This window comes from Lampetra fluviatilis, chromosome 1 (assembly GCF_964198595.1).
Source record: "Lampetra fluviatilis chromosome 1, kcLamFluv1.1, whole genome shotgun sequence".
NCBI lineage: Eukaryota > Metazoa > Chordata > Hyperoartia > Petromyzontiformes > Petromyzontidae > Lampetra > Lampetra fluviatilis.
Genome location: NC_136275.1, coordinates 5,139,361 through 5,161,583, shown reverse-complemented (window position 1 = coordinate 5,161,583; position 22,223 = coordinate 5,139,361). Strand labels below are relative to the sequence as shown.

Sequence of the window (22,223 nt, the reverse complement as noted above, 5' to 3'; positions counted from 1 at the left end):
CAGCACCTTCCGATGACAGATTTACCGACATTCCTAATGCTAGTGTGACAAGTGCACACAGGCAAGCACACACACACACATTTGTGTGTGTACATACATACTGACCTGCGTGTAGGTATGTCACCTTAGCCAACACTTGCAAAATAGCCACATACAAGTATACATGCGAGGCACTGGCATAAACTCACCAAGTTAACATTTTTAGGACTCGTGCGCTAACACATAAGGACAAACATTTCCCTCTTAGCTTTGGGGAAGAGCATTGAGAGACGACCTACTGACGAAGGGGTGGTTGCCAGCACCATGCACGCTCGGACACCTTTGTCTGACATTAACACACCACACTCACCCATGAATTAACATTAAGTCAGTGAGAGGGAGGTCAAGATCAGATAACACTTGTCACGTGCACAGCTGGGAATAAAAACTGCATGGCTGGGATCATAGGGCAGCAGTGGATGAACCACTATCCTAACGCTCCTGATATATACACACACGCAACACACAATGATCCCCCGTATAGCCTTAACAGACTGTAGGGGCAAGTGCTGTTAGCGAGCACCTATGAAGGCCGGCACTGCATACGAGGGGGTGGGTGGCCAACACGACGCCCGACCGCCTTTGTCTGCCCAGTGGCGATGTTTACACATCGTAATAGGTACTCGTTTGAGGCGCAGTCGACCTAGGGGAGGCCCAGGACCGGTTTAGAGAATCGTCACTGGTGATGACCGCGAGCGGGAATCGAACCCGGGTTGCCAGGTTCGTAGCGCAGCGCGCTAACCGCGACACTGCCGCTCCCCATACACACACACTCACAAGACACACACATGCATTGACAAACACACACGTACCCTTAAGAAGTTAGGGCTATGTTTTCCCTGCATGGAATTTGTTGAACCATTTCCACTGGTTCAGTCCTGAATTCTCTGTTCACATTGGGTCACTTTCTCCTTGCCAATGCCAACCGGCATGACCAGATGGGGTCGTGCAAACAAACGGGCGAGTGTGGGGGAGGAGGGAGAAAGGGGGTGACAGAAAGAGGGAGAGAAAGAATTGGGCCACCTACGCCAAGGCTTGTAGGACCATACAATAGCCTTTGTTTTGCCTTGTTATTGTGGTAGTTAGCAACGGGTCTTAGCCTAATGGTTGTTCACACAATGGTGCCAAATTCAAAAGAGCACTCCCCAAACATGGGCAGCATTCAGGCAAGCATTGATTTATTCGTCTCCTTTATTTAACCAGGTTAGAGTCCATTGAATTACACAGTCTCCTAGGCCTTATGTTATATTAGGATGGCTATTATTATCGTTTTTTCTTAAGTCAAAAGTAAACCCTTCATTATCTCGAATGATGGCCATAAGCTAGTGGTGGCAATTCCACATTACTATGGTAGAGGCCAGTCTCTCTGGAAGGACAACAATAGACATGTTATACCTGGTACACTTTGTATCGCCCACAAAGGGATGATGGGCCGAGTCAAAACTTGATGGGGAGCGTAACTTAAGGCCTTCTGAATGTGAATGTTCTCCAAGAACAGTTCCAACCTACTTAAATAATAAAAACACATCCGATCTGCAGTCTATAATGTCACTTTATAGCAGAGAGCACACATTGGTTATCTTCCTCAGAAATTACCAGGGCACCATCATAGCAATTCAATAAATATCTCAATATATTGGCTTTGTCTCCACGTTGCTGATGTTAACACACAGTACCAGTCACTCATGTAAGGCCGAGTCAACCTAGGGCTGGCCCAATTGCCACTGAAGCGCAAAGGGTAAAATGCAGGATGCTGTGATCGCATTACGAGCCACTGTGTCACTGACCTGTACATACGTACTCATATACACATACGCCCAACCATACACATGATTTCAGTAGAAATGGAGAATAAAAACTGACAAGAGGAGAAAATATAATAGATAGTTGCTACCTAGTAATTTTTTTTATATTCTTGGGTCTTTCGGTAAAGTCACATTACCAGGACACCATCATAGGTTCAAATAAAATAACAAAAATAACAAAAAACTACGACGTCTCGATCGCAACACAAGCAATCATCATCAGGTGTGAAAACCCCTGATGATGATTGCTTGTGTTGCAGTCGAAACGTCGTGAGAGTTTTATTGTTTTATTTTTATTATTTTATTGTTTCTCTTCTACGTGACTTTACGGAAAGACCCAAGAATATGAATTCCTGCAGTCACGAAAGCTTTTTGTTTTTTAAGAAAACAACAAGAAAACTTTAAGTCAAGATTTCTACTGAGTTTTGTTCCAAGCATTGTTAACGAGCTCCTAATAAGATTGAAACTGCATAATTGTGCAAAATGTATCCAGTATCACTTCTAGCAGCCTTAGTCTCCTGTTTGGTAATGGTCACCACACCACACTAAATATGGATATTTTAGGCTAAAGATGACAGTGAAGACACAATACTACATTCATGTAAAATTAAACACGCTTAAATGTCCCTATGACATTGAATATGTGCCAGACTCACAATACGGTGATGTACAGAGTCACTGGACAAATGTTCATATACAATGTAATAAAGTGATTCCTCAATTGATGCCTTACTATATTTAATGATAGACATTTAGACTTAGAAAAAGAGGATTATATTGATCTGCAGAGTATTTATGTGACATTGGTGAGGAAGTAAACTTTTTAAATATTTTACCGCATTATTAATTTACAAGTGTTCTGTGTGCACGAGTGTGTACATATATACAGCCCAGGCATGGATCCTGTTTCCTGAATATGAATACATGCATTCACATATTCACACAATAATTTGTGGGTTTTACCGGTCTGAACACATTTAGGTACGTCATAAAGATCACCGCCTCCATTAGAAACAATATGAATCAAAGCGAACGGGATTTTAATTCATAACCAACTATGGGTGACTTACAAATATATATGAATGGATCTTTCACAATCATCAGACAATAGACTTTCTCAACCAATGTTGTCCAGCAGCTGTTTTCCTTCAGCGAAGTGTGGATAGCTCGTCTATAATTTCAGGCGACTCCGTAGCATTTGTTTAACAGATCTTGATGAAACCAAGAAAGTTTAAACGGATCAAGGGTTTGCCTGCTTAAACAAATGCTGCTAGAAAACACTATTTCAGACTGCTCATATCTGATGGTGATGAAAGAGACCCTTTTAAAAATTAGTTTTAATGTTGCTTGCCACAAAGTTAAGGGAGAGCACTCGTTTTGTGTTAATATATACACCACACCCAGCTCAAATATATAGATAATATTATACCATTTTCCTGCTCAATGAAGAAATGTGGCATCACTCACAACAAGCTTTTAAATATAGCTTTACTCTCAACGTCCTCACGACTGCCACCAGCCTCCACCTGACCGTGCTTAGCTATTCTGCCCAGAAAAGCGGTGCCCTCCATGGATCATTCACTTTGCTGCAGATGGCTGCAAGATGGAAGGTACAGGAATGTGGAGACGGAAAATGTGAGGGAAAAAAGCCATGCACTTCACAGGGCTGTGATTCAAAACTGGCCAGCTTGTAACACATTACAAAAACGTATATTCAGATCCAGGTTCAGCAAATTAGCAGCGTCAGAGCTATACCCACCGAGTGGTAGAAGACACCTCGAAGGGGTAGATGATTTCAGAGCTGTTGCAGATTTCACAGATGAAGCCCTTCTGGCTGCAGAGGCCACACGAGTAGACGTGGTCGGACGCAAACTTGATGGTCTTGGCGAGGAATGGGGCGAACCGACCATCGATGACCTGAGGAGTGCAGCTTTTTGTTAAGCAAGGCCGCAAGCGAAACGTGAAGACAAAGAGAAACATGGCACGGCTATTTCTTGTGACCTCCACTGACCTACGTTCCACCCAGTGTCCACTTTCCCATGTCAGCTGATCTATCTCCATTCAAATGCAAAAAAGGGATAATCGATTCATTTGTAAATTAGCTTACACACATTATCTGCTGATAAGGTGACACTGGATGCTTAGGTGGTGGATTCAGGTGAAAAAAACTGGTTGATTTTGGCAACCATATAATACACTTTGCTTTCCTGACTCAGAATCATTTGCATGGGCTGGCAATTGTGTGCATTGTCATATGCCAAGTTGTACATGTGAGCAATTAAATATAATTACATAAGCATTAACTTTTTCAATGTAACTGCAATCATCTAGGTGATCTTTTGCGAAAAGAAAAGAAACATATTTTAAAGGAATAAGAAATTTGCACCATTGGCTTTGGGCCACCAACGAAGATAAACACTGGCCAATGTTACTTATGGCATAATATAGACATGTATAACCTATTACAAAATACAGGTAGTCCTCTACTTACGATAGAGATGCGTTACTACGACCCCATCGTAAGTCAAAAATATCGTAAGTCGAAGATGGCCTAGCCTACCCAGGAGTCTTAAAAAAATTAACCCGTAAAAACAAAGTTTTTCACTATAAATCCTTTATATGCGTGGCGGCTAGAGTCCTCTCATCCTCTGGCTTGAGATGGCTGCCACCTATGGGTCAGATGATTGCCTGCCACCATTAAGCAATTGGTAATTAAATATAAAATAAAAATTTCCTAAAAAGTGTAAAGTTATGGATTTTTTTTTCACGAAAATAAATTGTCATGCACAACGAGTCTGTGTGCAAAATGTCAGCTCGATTGGATCACGGGAAGTGGGTTAAAAAACGACCGAAAGATTTGCACGGTCGTAAGCGCGCAAGCAAGCAAGCAAGCGAACTTAATACAAAGGATTTAAAAATGGTGATAATTTAGCAAAACAGAGCAATTTACAGTTTCGTACTGTATAAACTATATACTGTATGTATTTATAAATTACAATACTGTATTGCACAGTAAAATGTAAAGTAAAAAAAACCAAGGTAAATTCTTAGCCTACCTATATGAACTGCAATTTAATAGAAAGTTTTTTCAGGAAACAATCCTATCTGCTATAAAAACATTTAACGTATCGTATCGTGGTAACCCTAAAATGAAATCGCTAAAGCTACGTATCATACATGCATTGAACGTATCGTTCGCTGCTGCGTTTGCCTGCCACGCGAAATTAAAAATATTTAACAATTTTGTCGTATCGCTATCGCCATCGTAAGATCTAAATATCGTAAGTCGGACCATCGTAAATCGTGAACTATCTGTAATCTAATACTCATAAAATTTCTAATGCTAAGGAGGATTGAGCCTGGATGGTGGTTGGATGGGTGACCACCATGCATAACAGGTTGTCATAGTGGTGCATGTCCGAATGGTAGCCAGCAGAGGGCAGTGCGGCAAAATGCATTGCATTGCCCTGTGCTCACTTGTCTATGCTCCCCACCTTCATCAACTAGGACTGACCAGTTTGGTGAAGTATGGTGAAATAACCTCCACGACCTGAATGGTGTGCAGATGGTCCTCATCCACAACGGACTGAAATAAGGGCTTTACATGTGGACATGTACATACACCTTTATAAACTTTAGAGACAATATATAGTATGTTAGGGTATTACTGTATAGAAAACTGTAAAAAGATATTGTCAACAATTGTCAAACATGCCATTTATGTGACAAGTGAACATGGCGTTGAGCGATAAATGAGAATGTACACATTTCATCTCTAAAGAAACATGTATAATTGGTCCAAAAAGGCATGCAAACTACTATACTGAACAAGCAAGATATCTCATTTTCAGCCACATTTTGAAACATCTGCTCGTTCACAACAAAATGAAAACAACCCTTTGTCACAATTTACTCCATTCAAAGTCATGTCAAAGTGTCTTCAAGCTCAAACTTCTTGGTGGCCTTTTCCATGAGTGGAACGCCACATTTCTATGGTAGGGGCCAGTGTCACAAAATGATTTCCATTGCCGAGTCTGCTGTCTACCCCCTCTTACCATTATTGTGGAAATATTTTAATTGGGCAGTGAACATGCATGGTGGTGCGATCCTGCACTCTGGTGCATTGGACAAGAGGTTATGGATTGTTTAAGGACCATGATGTGCATGAGACATCTAACCTACTTTTATGTTTTTTTTTTATTCTTATCCCCCCCCCAACATAAGTTTTTGTTTCACTGGTAAATTCATGCATCACACATGTGACACATGATTTAATAAGTTGCCCAAAAATACCAAACCAAGTCCCTCTTGAAAAAGTGTCTTGAATCTCAGTTAGGCTTTCCTAGATAAATAAACGACTTACTTAGTTTACTTACTGATCAGCAAGCTAGCCCATATGCTACTTTAGCTGACCGTACAATGTTTTCAAGTGAAAACCATGAAACGGACATTGAACATAGCTGTCAAACCCTAATCATTGAAATGTGCACCAGGCAAACTTAAAAAAAAAATTCCAAGAACCAAAGAACCTTTGGGAAGGCATCAATGTTCAAAATGCAAAGTTTTGCCATCCTGAGTTGAACCTGTATAGCTTGCCATCACATAGGGCCTAATCTCAAACTGTTGATAGCTAAGGGGTGGTACTTTAAGCTAAGCAACACATGTTAATTTTGAAGTCAGGTAGAAGACAGTCAAATTGTTTGGTAATAAGGCACCAAACAAACCCACAGTAGAGCCATGATCACTGGTAATAACCTGTATACTTTTTTCACAATAACCACAGAATCGTCAAAGAGTAAAGCCAGTGGTGATGCCTCTAATAAATCTGCTGCTAAATCTCCACAAAGCAGATGTCTCAGATTTGCAAGCCTAGTCAAAGTGTATCAGTGTTCAATTGAGCGTTTTGTGTTACTCATCTCCATTGGCAATCTTGAGCTAAAGTGAAAATTCCACATTGCCATGGCAGGAGTCAGTCTCTGCAGAGGGTGACCATCATTCATTCCTCATAAAATGATACTCATTTAAATCAACCCCATAGGGGTGATGGATTAAGCTGACCCCCTATCGGACACACCTACTAAAATAAACCCTTGTGTCCATCCGCTTTGTGGGGATGTTAAATGTGAGTCGAGCACTCCAACCAAAGCTTGGGAAATGGAATATAATTACAAAATGAGAATTGTAAACAGGACAACCCAAACAGAACAACCAATGCTGTGTCATGACAAAAGCTAATAAGGGCTGCTATGATGTGGAAGCTTGTGTCAATGGATTGATTAAGGAAAGAAGCACTTTACATATTAATGTTAATTGTTTAACTCTGTGAAATAATGCATATCCTTGAATTTGAGATGATAATGAAAGACAAAATAATTTCGGATTTCAGTGCAAACTACCAGGTCTCAAACTGCACCTCGAGGAGCGAAGACGGATACCAACACACATTTCCGCATACCACTACTTCATGTTGTGGTATCTTCTTCATGAAGTGTAATCACTAGGACTCCACATAGTTCCATGTTAATAGCTCTTACAGCATGGTAATATAGTTATTAAAATAGCAGCTGGTGTCACCAAAAGGCTTCGACTGAAAAATGATACAAATTTAAATTAAATAACCGAAAGAGCAATGGTGTGGGTCTCATCTTTATTGGCAACACTGAGTCAGTGATTACAATTACATGTTCCTATAATTTCGACCGGTCCCCATGCAATAAGAACAGCCATGGGCACACAGTTCACCCAGCATTGCGTGTACCTAACCCCTTGTCACGCTGATATTTTAATTCACAGTGTGGAGGGTCACTGAAATTACTGTGACCATGGCTTTTAAAACAAGCGGTAAGCTGAAATCAGATGTCATTCATCTACTGGAATTTTCCTCGGCTCCATTTACCAAACGCTTAACCAGTCACGAACATGGGAGTGTGTTGTTTTAGTGTAAAAAAAATTGAACGATGACACGCTTCAATGGCGAGTCCTCATCAAGTTTCTTTACGCCTGCTTCAGCTTCCCAGCAGAGATGGAAAGAAAAATGAGCTAGCACGAGTTTGGAATGGACTTAAATGGTTACGCCTGTCATGAGTGTACTAATGAAATGTGCAGGCTGTCCCAGTCACCCCTGTCCAGCTCAAGAGTGATTTTTTTAATGCATATTATGTATGGATATCTATCTATTAAGTCAACTTTGTTCACCTTCGTGAGTTTGAGACCAGGTCGATGGTATGCAGTTAGGCGGAGTGTGCTTATAACTGGAGCTTACGCCGTCAAACAATGTCTGTGCTCATTAAATAACACGACAGTACACAGCACTGCGAGCCAATTCCCATGTTATGCTATGATGTGGGAAGGAACATAACCAGTGACTCTGTAGCAGATCAATGGATTACAACAGGCAGTTGGGATGCATTTAGGTCAGAATCGCTGTACTTGCCTGAAAATCCATGAACGGTGGTAAGGTCAACCTCCTGTATCTATCATTGCCGCCATCCATAGTTTAGAGCAATGGCGCATACAACTTCCTAAGCACCTGTTGCGAGCGAGCCCGTCACGGCACTGCTGCTGTCCTTATCGGCCGGAAGGCAGCGACAAGAGCCCGCATGCCACTGTAACTGAGGGACAAGAGCTGTTTAATAAACTGTGTTGTTTTTTTCTGCCGGATTTGCAATTAAAAGGTCAGTTTTCACAACAAAGACTGTACACGGCAGGCAGGGCACACGTGCAACTTTGACACGGGCCCTAATGACTGCTATGCTAAGGCTTGGCGGCTCACATATAATGAGAGGGCATGGCTGTCAAAAGCAAATAACTGGTTACCTGTGGCTTTGCCACTTGAAATTGGTTACCTGAGTCTTTGGCAATACCACTGATCCATAAGAATCCCGAAGGTGCGTTAATCTGGCTCTCAGCCCTGGGTAAAAACAGGAAACCCTAAAAACCCTACATATGTCTTTAGTTTTAGAAGATGCAGGAGTTAATAATGAATTCTAAAAATCATAAAAGATGCCATAGTCTGAATCCTAAATATGCCCTAAGACTTTGGCTTGTTGCAACATGGTGGGGATTCTATGATACCTAGTAAAATGTAGCATTTTCGCCTTTTCAAAGTATTGTCATATTATGATTACTGTTACTTTATATATTTCATATTTTATTTCCTGACAATTTTTTTTTATGAAATAACATTCAATAACTGAATATGTGAATAGATATTGATAGCTATTTAAACTTCATTTGTACTGGAAGCATAGCAAAGGGCACAATGATAAAATAAACATGTTAAGTACACTTACAAAGTTATGGGAAAGTGATAGTGATAAACGCCATATCAGGAAATTTCATATTGTATTGTGAAAAGTGATATTGAGGCAACCCTACTTATACCAATCTTCTATACTTCAGCAACCGTTAATCTAAAGAGTGAAGCAATGACAATGGTAACCCTTTTGGTCTCCTAATAAACTCAGTGCATGGCTTTTCAACGCTAATTTGCCAAGAAATGGGATGCTATTGAGTCATGGTTACTGTAATTACCCATCCTACTTGGAGGTGGTGATGGAGATTATTATCGTCGGTAAGCTGCACCATGTAGTATGAAATCAACAGCGGTTGTATATAATTGGTTAACCGAGTCCCGCCATAATAATACGAAATTTCCTCAAATGGCTCAAGACCACCAACAAGGATGAGCAGATCACTTGAGCACGGGGGAACATTTGAGTGTGGAGGAAATTCTACTTTGATGTTTTTGTGTATGTAATTACTTTTCTTGTTTTTGTGTTTACACATTTTTAATAGCCGTATTACCTTCAAAGTTTGCCAATTTCATACCAGGCACCACAATTACACGCTTTTCCTCTTTCCCACCAACACAAGAGTATCTTTCCAACTGACTCTGTTCCAAATTCTGAATTGTATTATTCACGTTCTCCTTCAAAAGAATGGCACAGTATCCCAAAACTTACCTGTTTACAAATGAGTGGAAATCATGACGATATTTACGAAAACAAACTTTTATCACCTACATTTTTAAATACTAGACAGAACTTCATTTATACAAGTCCTTTCAAGTCAAGGGTCCTTGGTTACAAATATACCATAGGTTATGATCATTATAGAGTTTAAACAAAAACAACTTTCAAAACCGTTCTACACACTCACTATAGCTGTGCATATCTAAGTTCTTTGAAGTCAAGGGTTCTTGGTTTTCCCAAAACATAACCATTTCCAAGTAATTCTCAACGAGGGATTAGTCAGCACAGCACAAAGGCTGCTCATAGGCCCTTTCTGGCCACTGCACATGAGCAGTATTACCAGAAAATCCAGTTCCATTTGAGCGCTGGTTAACACACACAACATAGAATGCGCTTTCAAATATTCAAGGATTGTTAACAATAACCCAATTTTACCTCCGTCTTAAATTGGACAATAACCCACGTAATGTGTTTGTGGTGCATCAGTAAACGAGAGCAATTTTTGAAAGGAACATGCAAAGGATGTTTTGTGTAGCCAACTGTGCTAATCGGAGGTGCGAGGAATGACAAACTGAACACAAAAAGCAATTCAAGAAATTCGTTTTCAATCTAGATTTAAAACTGCATAGCACCGGTGGCTTCCTTATATAGGAAGGATGTGCATTCCAGACGGCCATAGAAGTGCATCTGAAAGCACGCACTGCGTTAACCGTCTTTGTTCGATACAAATATGCGCCGGCAGCCTGAGCTTGAATTCTGGATCAAATTGGATGTCGCGGTATGCTATCAGTTCAGTATTAATCTGGAAGTCCCATTAGTCAAAGGGTTAAATACTAATGAATTTTGTCAACTAAACAAACCCATTGAAATATATTGATTATTTTTATTTTCAACTTTACTGTTAGTTGTTGTTGTGGAATTTACTATGGAACATCAGCCAAAGTACCATCCATCTCAATCACATTCCACTATTTTGTTTGGACAAGCTGAAGATTAATGCTGTGCACAATCCCTTTCTTTTTCATTCTTCTTTCTACTGTGCAAGCTTCAGTTGGGATGTGTGAGCAAAGCATTTGCAAAGTGTTATAAGAAATGACCCACTACTTGTTCTGGGCTCATTCATGCAGGGCTGTCCCCACTTATTTGTCGGACAGCGCATTCTGCCAGCAATTAGATGCTGGGGGTGCTTTAATGCAAACTCAGAGCGCTTGGCTAGAGCCGATTTATTTCTGAATATGGCTTGGTGAATGCCCAATTAATATATAAGTTCAATATACATACATACATGTTGGTGGCATCTGCCCATGAAATTCTGGTTAAAAGGTGTGCGTACACAACATCTGCATGATGTTGCTATCACATAATAGCATGCATGATATGGCTTGCTCTTGTTTGTCCCGCAGTCCCAATTGGAGAACTTCAGGCTCAAGATTAACTGGAAGATCGAGTCAGATGGGTTCCCTGTAACCTGCGAAATACTGCCGTTTGCTCAAATCAATCACGTCAAAAGTTCTAGCCACACTGCAGGTATCTTTATTCAAATTATATAAATCAACCATATATAGACAGGATAAAATTACCACCCAAGTTGCAAGCTATACCAGCATGTTACCCACATATTTTGTGGTATTAACTATGTTTTGAAAAACCCTGCAAGAAATGATGTTGCTGATATATATTTCATCAGCTGATCCAGAAAATATGAATTAATCACTTCATTCTAAGCTATCTCATGTGGAACAATTCTTCCTTGGACAACTTCTTAAATTGATGTTATTTTATGATAACCTATTGCAATATTTATGTAAAACGGGTGTCTTGGGTTGCCAAATTATATCTGTGGCCCGCCAACCTGACATCCAAAGTGCCGATAACAGTTGTAAATTGTATGTGTCTTTTCAAATGTAGGATTGAAATGGCTTTTTTCAAGAGGAATTTAATATTAATACATAAAAATACTATCTTGATAAAACAAATAAAGAATGGTTTTGAATGCTTATTATATAACTTATATTTGATTTAAGCATGGTGGTCATGAGATGGCAGTGTTGAGTAATTCCTCGAAATTATGGGCTTTTGATACTCAGGGCTTTCGGGGTAAATAATTGACATTATTATCATATTTTAATTACCATAATTATATAATGTATTTAAAGCTATGAGTGTATATACAGATGTACCATGTCTTTTCGAAATTAAGACCTAGATTTGGGGAAAACACAGTGGGGTTGAAAATTCATTTTTACAATTTAGCTGGAATATTAATTTTAGGAGGTGATCGGATAGATCTGTCCCTGAGCTGGCACCACTGAGATCCTGGGTTTGAATCTGAGCAGCTATCTGTGACTTCAAATGGGTTCTTACATTTAGCATCATGTTAAAGTTGATCATGCACTTTCGCTAAATTCCACCACTTAGAATATTGGTTGGCTACGTAAGGAATGAAAAGAAGTTCAATATACAGACATGTGGCGATGTCAGAGCAAACGTGTATGAGACAGTGCACTTCCTACTGTGTAAAAAACAACGCTTAGGATTCGAGAAAAAAAAACCCTTCCGTAGGCTCTTCTGACACACTGCCCTGTGAGATCTACAATGTGATTCTTGTCTCATGCAACAATGCCAATAGCACAATAAGATTTGGGGAATAAGATAATACAAATGTAAAAACGATGACGTTATAAAACACAGGCTTGCTCTTTCAAACACATATGCATGTATTTTACTTCCACTTTCAACAAACAATAAGACGTTGCATGTGTTTACTGTTACGGATGACAACATTGGACATGGGTGAACTTTGTTTCATGGTTGACTGGTGCTCTGTAGCTGCTACTAGACATCAAGTGAATTTTATGAGCACAGAGCCTAAAAAAAGACCCTGTGTGTACTTAGAGAATAACCGCACCAATCGGGTGGAAGAAACAAGGCTTTTAGTTTGAGTGGGCTAATCAATGTGCTCCCTTTGAATGGTGCTAAAATCAACTTGGTCAAAACCGTGCATTTACTCCTTAAGCTCCTTTGCCCTGGCAGCCTTTGTTCAAATATTGACACCATTAACGCTAAAACCGCCGCTGGTGGATTAAGTCCAATCCAAGGCCAATTTAATTTGAAAGCATTTTAAGATTTACATTTGTTAATCTCCTCCATTTACCTCAGAGGACATTCACTTAGAAACAATCTAATCCCAAATGTAAACGAGGAGAAATTGGTGTGGGATAGCACTTGAAAAAAGTATTAGGCTATAACCTCGTCATGTATGTATGTTGAACTTCTTTCGCACCATATATAGTCAACAATACTAATCATGAAGCATTATAACTGAAAAAATATATATAATAGGTAACAGCATAACTTGACAGAAATATCACATCTTTACCTATAATGACTGACTTAAGAGTTGGAGGGAGCATATTGCTCTTAGGATATTTTAATCAAGTCAATATGAATAAAACTAAAATTAATAGATAATCGTGGAAACGAAATATATTGAAATAGTGATAACATGACAACGTTACATTTTAAGTCAACAAATAAAACAATTTAAATGTGAAAAACTGCATAAAAAGGAGGTTAAAACCACTTAAAATGTAAAAGCGGATACGTTTTGTCTATTCAAATGAGCTTGGGGTGGTGGCTCGTATTCATTGGTGACTATAGCAATGGTGGAAATTTCACATTTGCACGATGAGGGCACATTTCTCAATAGGACAAGCACTAATGCAGTTGAATACTTAACGGTACACACATTTGATTCTATTAACAAGTGGCTCATCCCACTTGTGATACTTTTCAAATGTATTGATAGGGGGGGGGGGGAGTTGTGAAAGACGCCCTTTAGGGTCTGTAAACCTCTTGTACACTTCGCAGCAGTGACATTAAAGTGGGCACCTGTACATTTCATTATGTGGAGTGGAAAAGGTGGTTGTCGTTACCTGTTGGAGGTCCGTGATGGAGTACAGGTGCATGTGCGCCAGCAGATACTCCCTCGGCAAAACCCTGGGGACAGAGAATTTCACATGTGAATTTATACCCAGACTCATATTCCTGACTCATGACTGTATTCTACCGAGAAATGATTGTTTGGTGATAAATGATTAAATGAGTTTCACAATAATTTTAGACAGTCCAACTGACCCAATGGCATTGTGTTCAGAGCACTCAAATCACAATCAGAAGGTTGCTAGTACAAATCCTGGTTTTGGGTCAATTCAGGCCGTCATACCTCCAGGGCCAAAGAAAAGACTAATACTGTGTGGTACTCGACAGCGCCACCTGGCTAAATCGCTCAATTTCAGCATTGTCTTGAAGCTGTTTTCTAAAGCCTTCTCAATGCATCATACATTTTTCTCCTTTACAAATATGATGTTAATGATAAAGTGACACACATTGTGGAATAGTCTTTATTATTAGAATATCAATCAAAAGAAGATTTAGGATTTTAGCCTAAAACCATGATACCAATTCCAAGTAGCATTTGCTTGTTTTGTAAAGTAAGATCATACTGGACTTTTAAAATTAATTTTAGTTATGACTGTATAATTGTTTCACATTTATTTCAAGTTTGTGTAGATTGTGTGCATTAATTAACCCCAGAATTGAGTAGATTTGACATTCAAGTCCAAGTGTTTCCCTGCTCAAATGAGCATTGGGTGGTGCCAATCTCAGTTGGCCATCATGAGCCGATGGTAGAAATTTGACCTAATGGTGAGGGTGACCTCATAAAGTGGTATTCATTTTATCAACCCAAGAGGAATGGTGGGTTGAGTTGTTCCACGTACCAGGATATGAGCCCATGACGTTTCACTTGTAAGTCGAGCCCTATCACGGTGCTGCCTGGCCATATTACATGAGATATCATGATTTAAATATGCTTGTTGAGATAATATTATTAATGATGTTTAAGTATCCTGGCATGCCTTGCAGAACCTCAAGAGTTATTTTCAGGCTTGGGAGTTTAAAATATTTGCACATCACCCCCAGTTTATATGTAAAGCAATGCTACTGCAGGTCAGAAGTTGTGCCTCTCCTAAACTACATTGTCATCCATCAGCATCCTTACAAGTTTACGCACCGCCAGAATTTGAACTACCCCACGTACTGCCAATCCCACTGGATTACTGTAATTGGATAATTTGAGTGTTTTATCTTTATCATTGGTGTTTATCATAGTTTATGAATACCCACAAGACAATCTCCCTGGTATTATTTTGGTATGTTCATCACAATGGTATTAGGGCTGATGTCTTGGGGGATTTTGTTTAGGCTGCAACTTGAAGGCACTGTTTACAAAGGTCTAAAACGCAGTTACATCCCAGTGTGTATTAGTTGTGCTATCAGGGTCCTTAATACGCTATGCTGCCCATTTTCACCAGCAAATCTAATAGCGGAAAATTACATTTCATACAGCAGTAAGTCTAAAGGAGAATTCAATTAAATGAGATTTTGCTGCTCATTAAGAAAATGCAACAGTAGGAGATTAAGAAACAAAGTGTATTGGCAATTACATATATTTCATTTCATCCATGTGAAAACCCATTCAGACTAATCTCTGTTGCAAGGAAAACGGGGGATAAAATAATAGATAATCAAATATTTTAGAATGCTGTATTAAATAGGTTACATCAAAAGTCAAACGGCCAGATTCACATCTGGATGAAAAGATAAAAATAAATTACTTTGGCAATTTGCCTCATTGTTGGAAATGAAAACATCAACATTAGTTTTTTTTAATTGGGCAACGCATGAATTGGGCACAAGGTGTCTCTATACTCAAGTGAGCACAAGCTAGTGTTCTACTTCCTATGGCAGGAACTAGTATATCAATAGGACAATGTTAACTTCCAAAAAAAGTTGTTAAAATTTACCCACCCCAGAGGGACCTTGAAATCCTCGACTGGGATTTCAACTCATGACCTTTCACTTTTCAGTTGCGTGCTGTAACCACAGCGTATCCCGGGCGAATAAGAACAGATAAGGCCATTCACAATAACATACCGAACGCAAAGTATATGTTTATGTTTTGGTACGCTTGCTTTAATCAGACATCGACAATATTTCCACAAGTTTGAGACAGCCTAAAATAGGATGTGGTGAAAATGATTGAAAAAATAACGTGTCTTTCCAATGGGACACACACTTCTGTCGTTACGCAAGCGAGACTGCGTGTGTCCAGACAAACCTAAAAGCAAAACAAGTGCCACAGGATTAAGGCCCTTCAAACAAAACATCCTGTTTAAAAGAACTGTCCCCTATTCTGCAGCGCTAAACAGGTGTGAATGAACAGGAAGGCACATCAGTAAACACAATAGCAATCAAGGCTCCTTGTGTCTGCATGGTTAGAGGCTTAGCAGAAACATGGGTCAGATTACATTATCACTGCAGGAAGTGTGACCTGGCTAAAGGGGGCTGAGGGCTTATGGCTGCTGCTGCCTCTGCATTGCACTCAGGGATATAGCAGGCCTTGCCAAATGCAGTGAGATGGGATGTTGTCCCTCTGTCTTAGATGTCTTTTTCGCACCTCCGATTAGCACGGTTGGCTATGTAAGGTGCGAAAAAAGTTCAACATACATACAAATGTGGATTTGCAGGCATGGTGACATATGGGGATAATCCAGTGCTCTGGAAGAGAGGTTGGTGGATGGTAAAAAATCAGTACAGCAAGTATGTTGTTGCTATACCTGTTTGGACTTTTAGTGTCATCACCTAATGTCTGTCGATGTTCTGCACGCTCAAGTTTTCTCCCAAAGATACTTACAAGAATGTTCAAATTCAAACAATTCAATCAGGAAACTTCTACAAAACATACTCAGTAAGGCTTTTCTGGCAAATAAATGACTTTTATTATTGATACTTTTCCAGAGAATATTGTTTTATCCAGTGGGAAACAAAACTCCCATCTTGTGTAATGAATGGGGGTAAAGACACAAGTCACACAATGCTCATCAGAGAAAGTCCCTCCAGCCTCTGGTACACGTGATACACGGCTGTAGTTGAGGGCACAAGGCAGGCATTCATGACCGTATTAATACACAGAGTGAGTGTGTAATGTGATCAAAGTAAGGAGCCAACAGCACCCCACTCCGAAACACAAGGTTTCAGGTACTTATGCAAAAGCCTAAAATGAAGTACAATTCCAACTATGCCATATATTAAACTAAAAATGTAAGATCTTTATTTGAACCTTATGGCAGGACACCAGGGTCCCATAAGCCCCCGGCTCTCGCAAAAACATTATATTATAATGTAAACAAAAACTTTGTTCTTTTTCACCGATGGGTTTGAAGGATGGTGGCAAGTGTTATCTTGTTAAACTATGCCTTTAAAACTGAAATCTACTTACCTGCAGTACCTCTATTTAAATACATTATCGAAAAAAATATTTACACCCCTCTGTCAATCATCGTGTTTCCCAGTGTGGATTTGTGAACACACTTTATAAACAGTACATAAAATAGTAAGCGTTTTCAATGCGATGTTCATATTGTAACAAGCGTTTATACCAATGTTACTCTACAGAGTAGTGGGTCGCCGCTCCTCTTATCCGCATTGATACGAGCGGTATGTGGGGACTATGGCTTAACGGCAAAAAAAAAATCTGCACAGATGCATACGAACAAGAGAAGTATTATCAAACAGGAGGAATCTCATCTGTTAAACATCTGTAGGTAATCGGATTGTCATCGATTGATCCTGGCTGCAGACATTGGTAGGTCAAATAATAATGAAGATAATAGAGCAGTTTAACTGTATTATGCATACTGTTATGACAAATAAATGACTTAAGTCATTTAGGCAGTTTGAGCATCTTTGGATCAGACTTATGATCCTGCCCATACCCGAGCTTGGAGTACATTCACTTGTTCAGCTCTTCTGCGCATTCGTCCTCGCTGCGCTTGGACGACATGACAACAGAATGATCCGTGCCAGGTGGGTCGCGGCGTTTGTGCGCGCGGTGGGACAGAGTCGCCAAAAATAAATAAATTTATTACGATTTTGACTTCCGTTTATTCGGGGCCTCGGGGTCCCGTCATACAGTTCATTTATAGAAAAAAGCCTCGTGGGGTCTTAAGATTGTTGCAAAAGGTGCTGCATTGGGATGTTTGAAATAATATTACATTTCATTACTTTGCAATTAACACTCAAGGTCCAATAGGGTCTGGACCTGTGGTTATAACACCTATATAACAGTCAAAAGGGTAGGATGTTCAAATCCTGGACAGGAGATGATTAATGATTCAGCCCATTATCTAACTGTGCAGAATTAACATTGGTCATCCTATGGAAAGACTGGCTCCTGCCATGAGTTATGTGGAATGCATAACACTGTCTCAACATAGCCGATGGAGAATTAGTGCCACCCAAGTTCAACCGAGTAGGGAGATACTTTACCTTAATTAACTATGAATATACTCAATTAATCTGAGGGATTGTGCTCGATGATGAACAAGGTAAAATGTATCTATGCAACTGTGATTTTAAAACCCTGATGAATACATTGGCAAATGATCACACGTAAGACTGGTTGAACACAAGGAGAGTTCATTTCATATAACACTACAAGTTCAACTGCAGCACGTAAATAGTGTCACGCTATTTAAAATTACCAGTGGTTGTCCTGTGAAGATTTATTCCTACTCCAGCTTCAAATGTGGAATTCACACCACTGGCTCAGGTTTACCAAGGGAGATGAGCACTGCCCCAAGCTTGTTTGAGCAGGGAGCTGCTCTGATTTATGCGACTTGAAAGATGTATTAACATTACAACAAAGGCAGTTGTGTCAGTCAGTGTAAACCTGCTAAAAACAAGCAGTGGGGTGGCACTCATGTCTGCTGACAGCCAAGTCAGTGGTGGAAATACCATATTCTACTGTTGATTCCCCATAATGTGGAACATTTTTTTGACCCTGGAAGGATCACTGTGGGCTGAGTCAAGTCATAATTTAGATTTCAACTCGCAACTTTCTGATTTTGAGTCATTGGTGACCATGGAGTATTGATTATACGAATTATATTAACAACTATTTAAATGACTTATCTCAGAAAGCCCAATTGAATCTAAAGCCTTTTATGATGGTTCTGCACAGGGCCATTTTTCAAATACGTGTTTTAAGGAATGTTTGGCATGTTGGAAGAAACCAGAGTGCCTGAAGAAATTTATACATAAGGAGAAAACAATCAATCGTCTGGAAAGATAGGCCAGGAATCCTCTTTCTGTACTTATCTCATGACTACCTCTCTGCCCAGCGGGGGATTTTCACCATCTGTGATCCAAGGCAAAGGATTAGACCACATGGTTCCACCACACCCTTGATGCTAAGAGTGCCGGGTGAAGGTGAATTTTGTATGAGTGGGTTGCGGAGTGTCCCCTGACCTTCGCCTGAGCTCGTCTGCTACGATGGAGCGGCACGTGAAGAGGTAGGCCCGCAGTGACTTGAGTTGCTGTCTCATGGTTCGCAAGGATGCCAGCTCAGCCACATGCTTATAGAGCTTAGGGTTCACCTCGCTCACGTCCAGCAGAGGCTCCTCCGCTATGTATTCCAGGAACTCCTTGGCCTGCTTCGCCACCTGAGCATCCACAGGATCAAACAAGCACAGGGGCAGATGTGAGTGTACTGTATACGTGCTTTTGTAGGCATGGGTATCGCTGTGGTGAGAGGTCTACCCGGCATTATGAAAATTAAACCACCGGTTGAACCTAATTGCACTGCTCAGAATGACGGCATAACACTGAAGGGGACGAATGCTAGCTCGATGTAAGGCTACTGGAGATGAAGGGCAATACCCATGACATCTGGGTGCCGAGACAGGAGGGTGATTGATGCTGCACCATAGCCATCGAGATGTGAGACCTCTTAATTAAAATAAACGCACCACTCACTCAGTGCCTGTATTTTAACCGATGAGTACAGGCCTTTAATTATATGGGGTATAGCTTTGAGGACATGCGTCAAAAAATTGCTAATGTTATTATATTCACATTACATCTACTTTAATCAATTACGCAGTTTGATATATGTGGTTTATTTGGATTAATTAGACGAAGTTGTATTGTAATTAGAGTGCGTAGCTCACAATCAGAAGGTTGTGACATCAAATGCCAGAAGGGGGTCGACACTACTTATCATCATCTCTTCAGGTAAAAGGCATACCATTTCACGAGAAGTCAGCAGTGGTTATTATATGGAAAAACTGGCTACTACCATCACAAAGAGACATTTCCACTTTTGGCTCAGGCCTGGCAATAGCTATGAGCAACACCTCATTGCTGGTTTGGGCATTGAGACACTTTGCCTTGGCTTTGATGTGAATGTTGTCAATTCATTCTCTTTCATTTACATTAAGAAAATAGTTTTGAGATCCAACTTTTAATTCTGAAACCTACCACTTATCGGCTATTGTAGAATTATTTCTGAAATATTTTTAAAACCACGTAAGTAAAGTTTTTTGCAGATTAAATAAGATATTTTTTTTATTCTCAGGGCCAATTTTTACAATGTTTTCACTTTTTAAAGTAAACATTTTCCTGCTCAAATGAGCATGGGCAGAATCAATATCTAATGTTGGCATGGAGCCACCAAAGGAAATTATACATTCCTATGCCAGAGATAAATCTATTGACTTCCAACAAGGGGTACTTGTTTTTATTAACCCTGGAGGAGTGGTGAGCTGAATCAACACAACCAGGATTTGAACTCATCACTATCTCATTGCGAGTCGAGCGCGAAACCACAGTGCCACCTCGCCGGATACATTTTAAGATTAGAAAAATTAAATGAGATTAGAACGACTGTGCGGTTTATTTCTCGCTAAATCTGTCGCCACCGTTCGGGGAAATGGAACAACAGGACTAGTATCACCCCGGATGTAGCCATAACACGTCTGGCCCAAGAGCCACGAGTGACGCGCAACAGCTGTTGAACAAAGCGATCGCTGTTTTTTCGCATCGGCCCGCAGCAGACGAAGGTAGCAGCCTAGCAAGGAATGCCGCAGGGTCCACAGCAGACTGGCAGCAGGGCTCGTTTGAAAAGCTCGCAGAAAAGAAATGCCCCGCAGTGAAAAATAATTTGTGGATCGGCTGTAACATTACCCTGTGCTCTATGCAGCAGCACACCCGAACAGGTCTAGCATTTCAGGCTTTGCTCTTTTGTGGCCTCGGTCAGATTCCTTTGATTGGGGCTGACAGCCGTTATCAGATCCATGTGAAACAAACCATGACTTGACGCTTGCGTAAAGGGGGTGGTGGTTTTGCTGCCTGCGGGGACTTTGGATGAACAATTGCATGCCGAAAACTTGTTCCGCATTAATCCTGTACGATGCAAATGAGATTTTCGAAGCATATTTGATACTATGCTATATAGGTAGGCAATAGGTTAGCGAAATGTGGCAGCAGCTAAGAACCAGAATATACAGGAAGTAATTCAACATAGCACTGTAATCAGATGCCCAAAGGCAGGTATTAATAATGCTATTTTTATTATTGCTGCTAATTATTTTTTTCATTTAGGCCTCAATTTGTAAATGCCATGATTACTATGTTAATTTATACTATGTGTACTAGATGTTTTAAGTCTACAAAGGCTCTGCACAATGGGAATTGAAATGCATTGGTCTTCAAGAATATGATTAATAGTATGTATGTGCTCTATGGTAGGGCAAGCTTTCCCAAACCCTGCTTGCCCTCGTGTTTGGCTGGCCTGCAATATGTTCATTATATTGTTCCAAATGATATTCTTGAACAATTTATACACGTGTGATAAGAAGCTAATGAGTCTCCAGTTTTTCAAGTCAGTTTCAGTTCTCATATTGAATGAAAGAGCAAGTAAGGCATCATTCCATTGTTGTGGCATTTCATTTATCCATAAACATTCATCACCAAGTCTGCTAATTGTGCTTCAGCAGTTGGTCCCCCCTTCATTGACGATGTTCATTGTTATGGCATTCGGTCCAGCTTTTTCATATTTGAATGGGCAGAGATGACTTGTTTAAAATTTCCTCATCCTGAGAGATGATCTTATTCCCGAGCTAAATGCATGTTTATTCTACAGAGATCTGCATAAAATGACTCCACGAATTTTAAGATTCTATCTCAGTGAGTTATTATTCCATCCAATTCCCAAAGGGCTACCAGTGTGAATTGCCAATCATCAACCTCCATTTTGCCAATAATATGATCCCGTAACTTATGACGTCCTCAATGATTTCTCCGAGTTGTGTTCCACAATTTGTTTTCATTTGCTTCTTAATAATTTTACAGAGTTCTGTGTATTCAACCTTCAGTCTCGCATATCCGTGCCTTTGAATAATTCTCAACATGTCTTTATGATTTCAGACAACTTACTCTGTTTGTATTCTTGGTTCTTTCGGTAAAGTCACGTAGAAGGAAAATAATAAAATAATAAAAAACA

At 40.0% G+C, this 22,223-nt stretch overlaps 1 protein-coding gene across 3 annotated transcripts in view; it reads right to left on the bottom strand.

Moving 5' to 3' along the window:
* LOC144955796 (pleckstrin homology domain-containing family M member 1-like) overlaps nucleotides 1–22,223 on the bottom strand; it is a 69,603-nt gene that overhangs the window by 5,718 nt on the left and 41,662 nt on the right. For 2 of the 3 annotated variants that reach the window (XM_078885985.1, XM_078885976.1), the window contains exons 9-11: nucleotides 19,190–19,383; nucleotides 13,753–13,816; nucleotides 3,604–3,761 (exon numbers count right to left, since the gene is read on the bottom strand). In XM_078885985.1, coding sequence (XP_078742111.1) covers nucleotides 3,604–3,761; nucleotides 13,753–13,816; nucleotides 19,190–19,383 — 416 coding nt within the window. Of the gene's footprint in view, nucleotides 1–3,603; nucleotides 3,762–13,752; nucleotides 13,817–19,189; nucleotides 19,384–22,223 lie in introns of those variants that run through there. The other variant, XM_078885993.1, reaches the window with a different exon arrangement.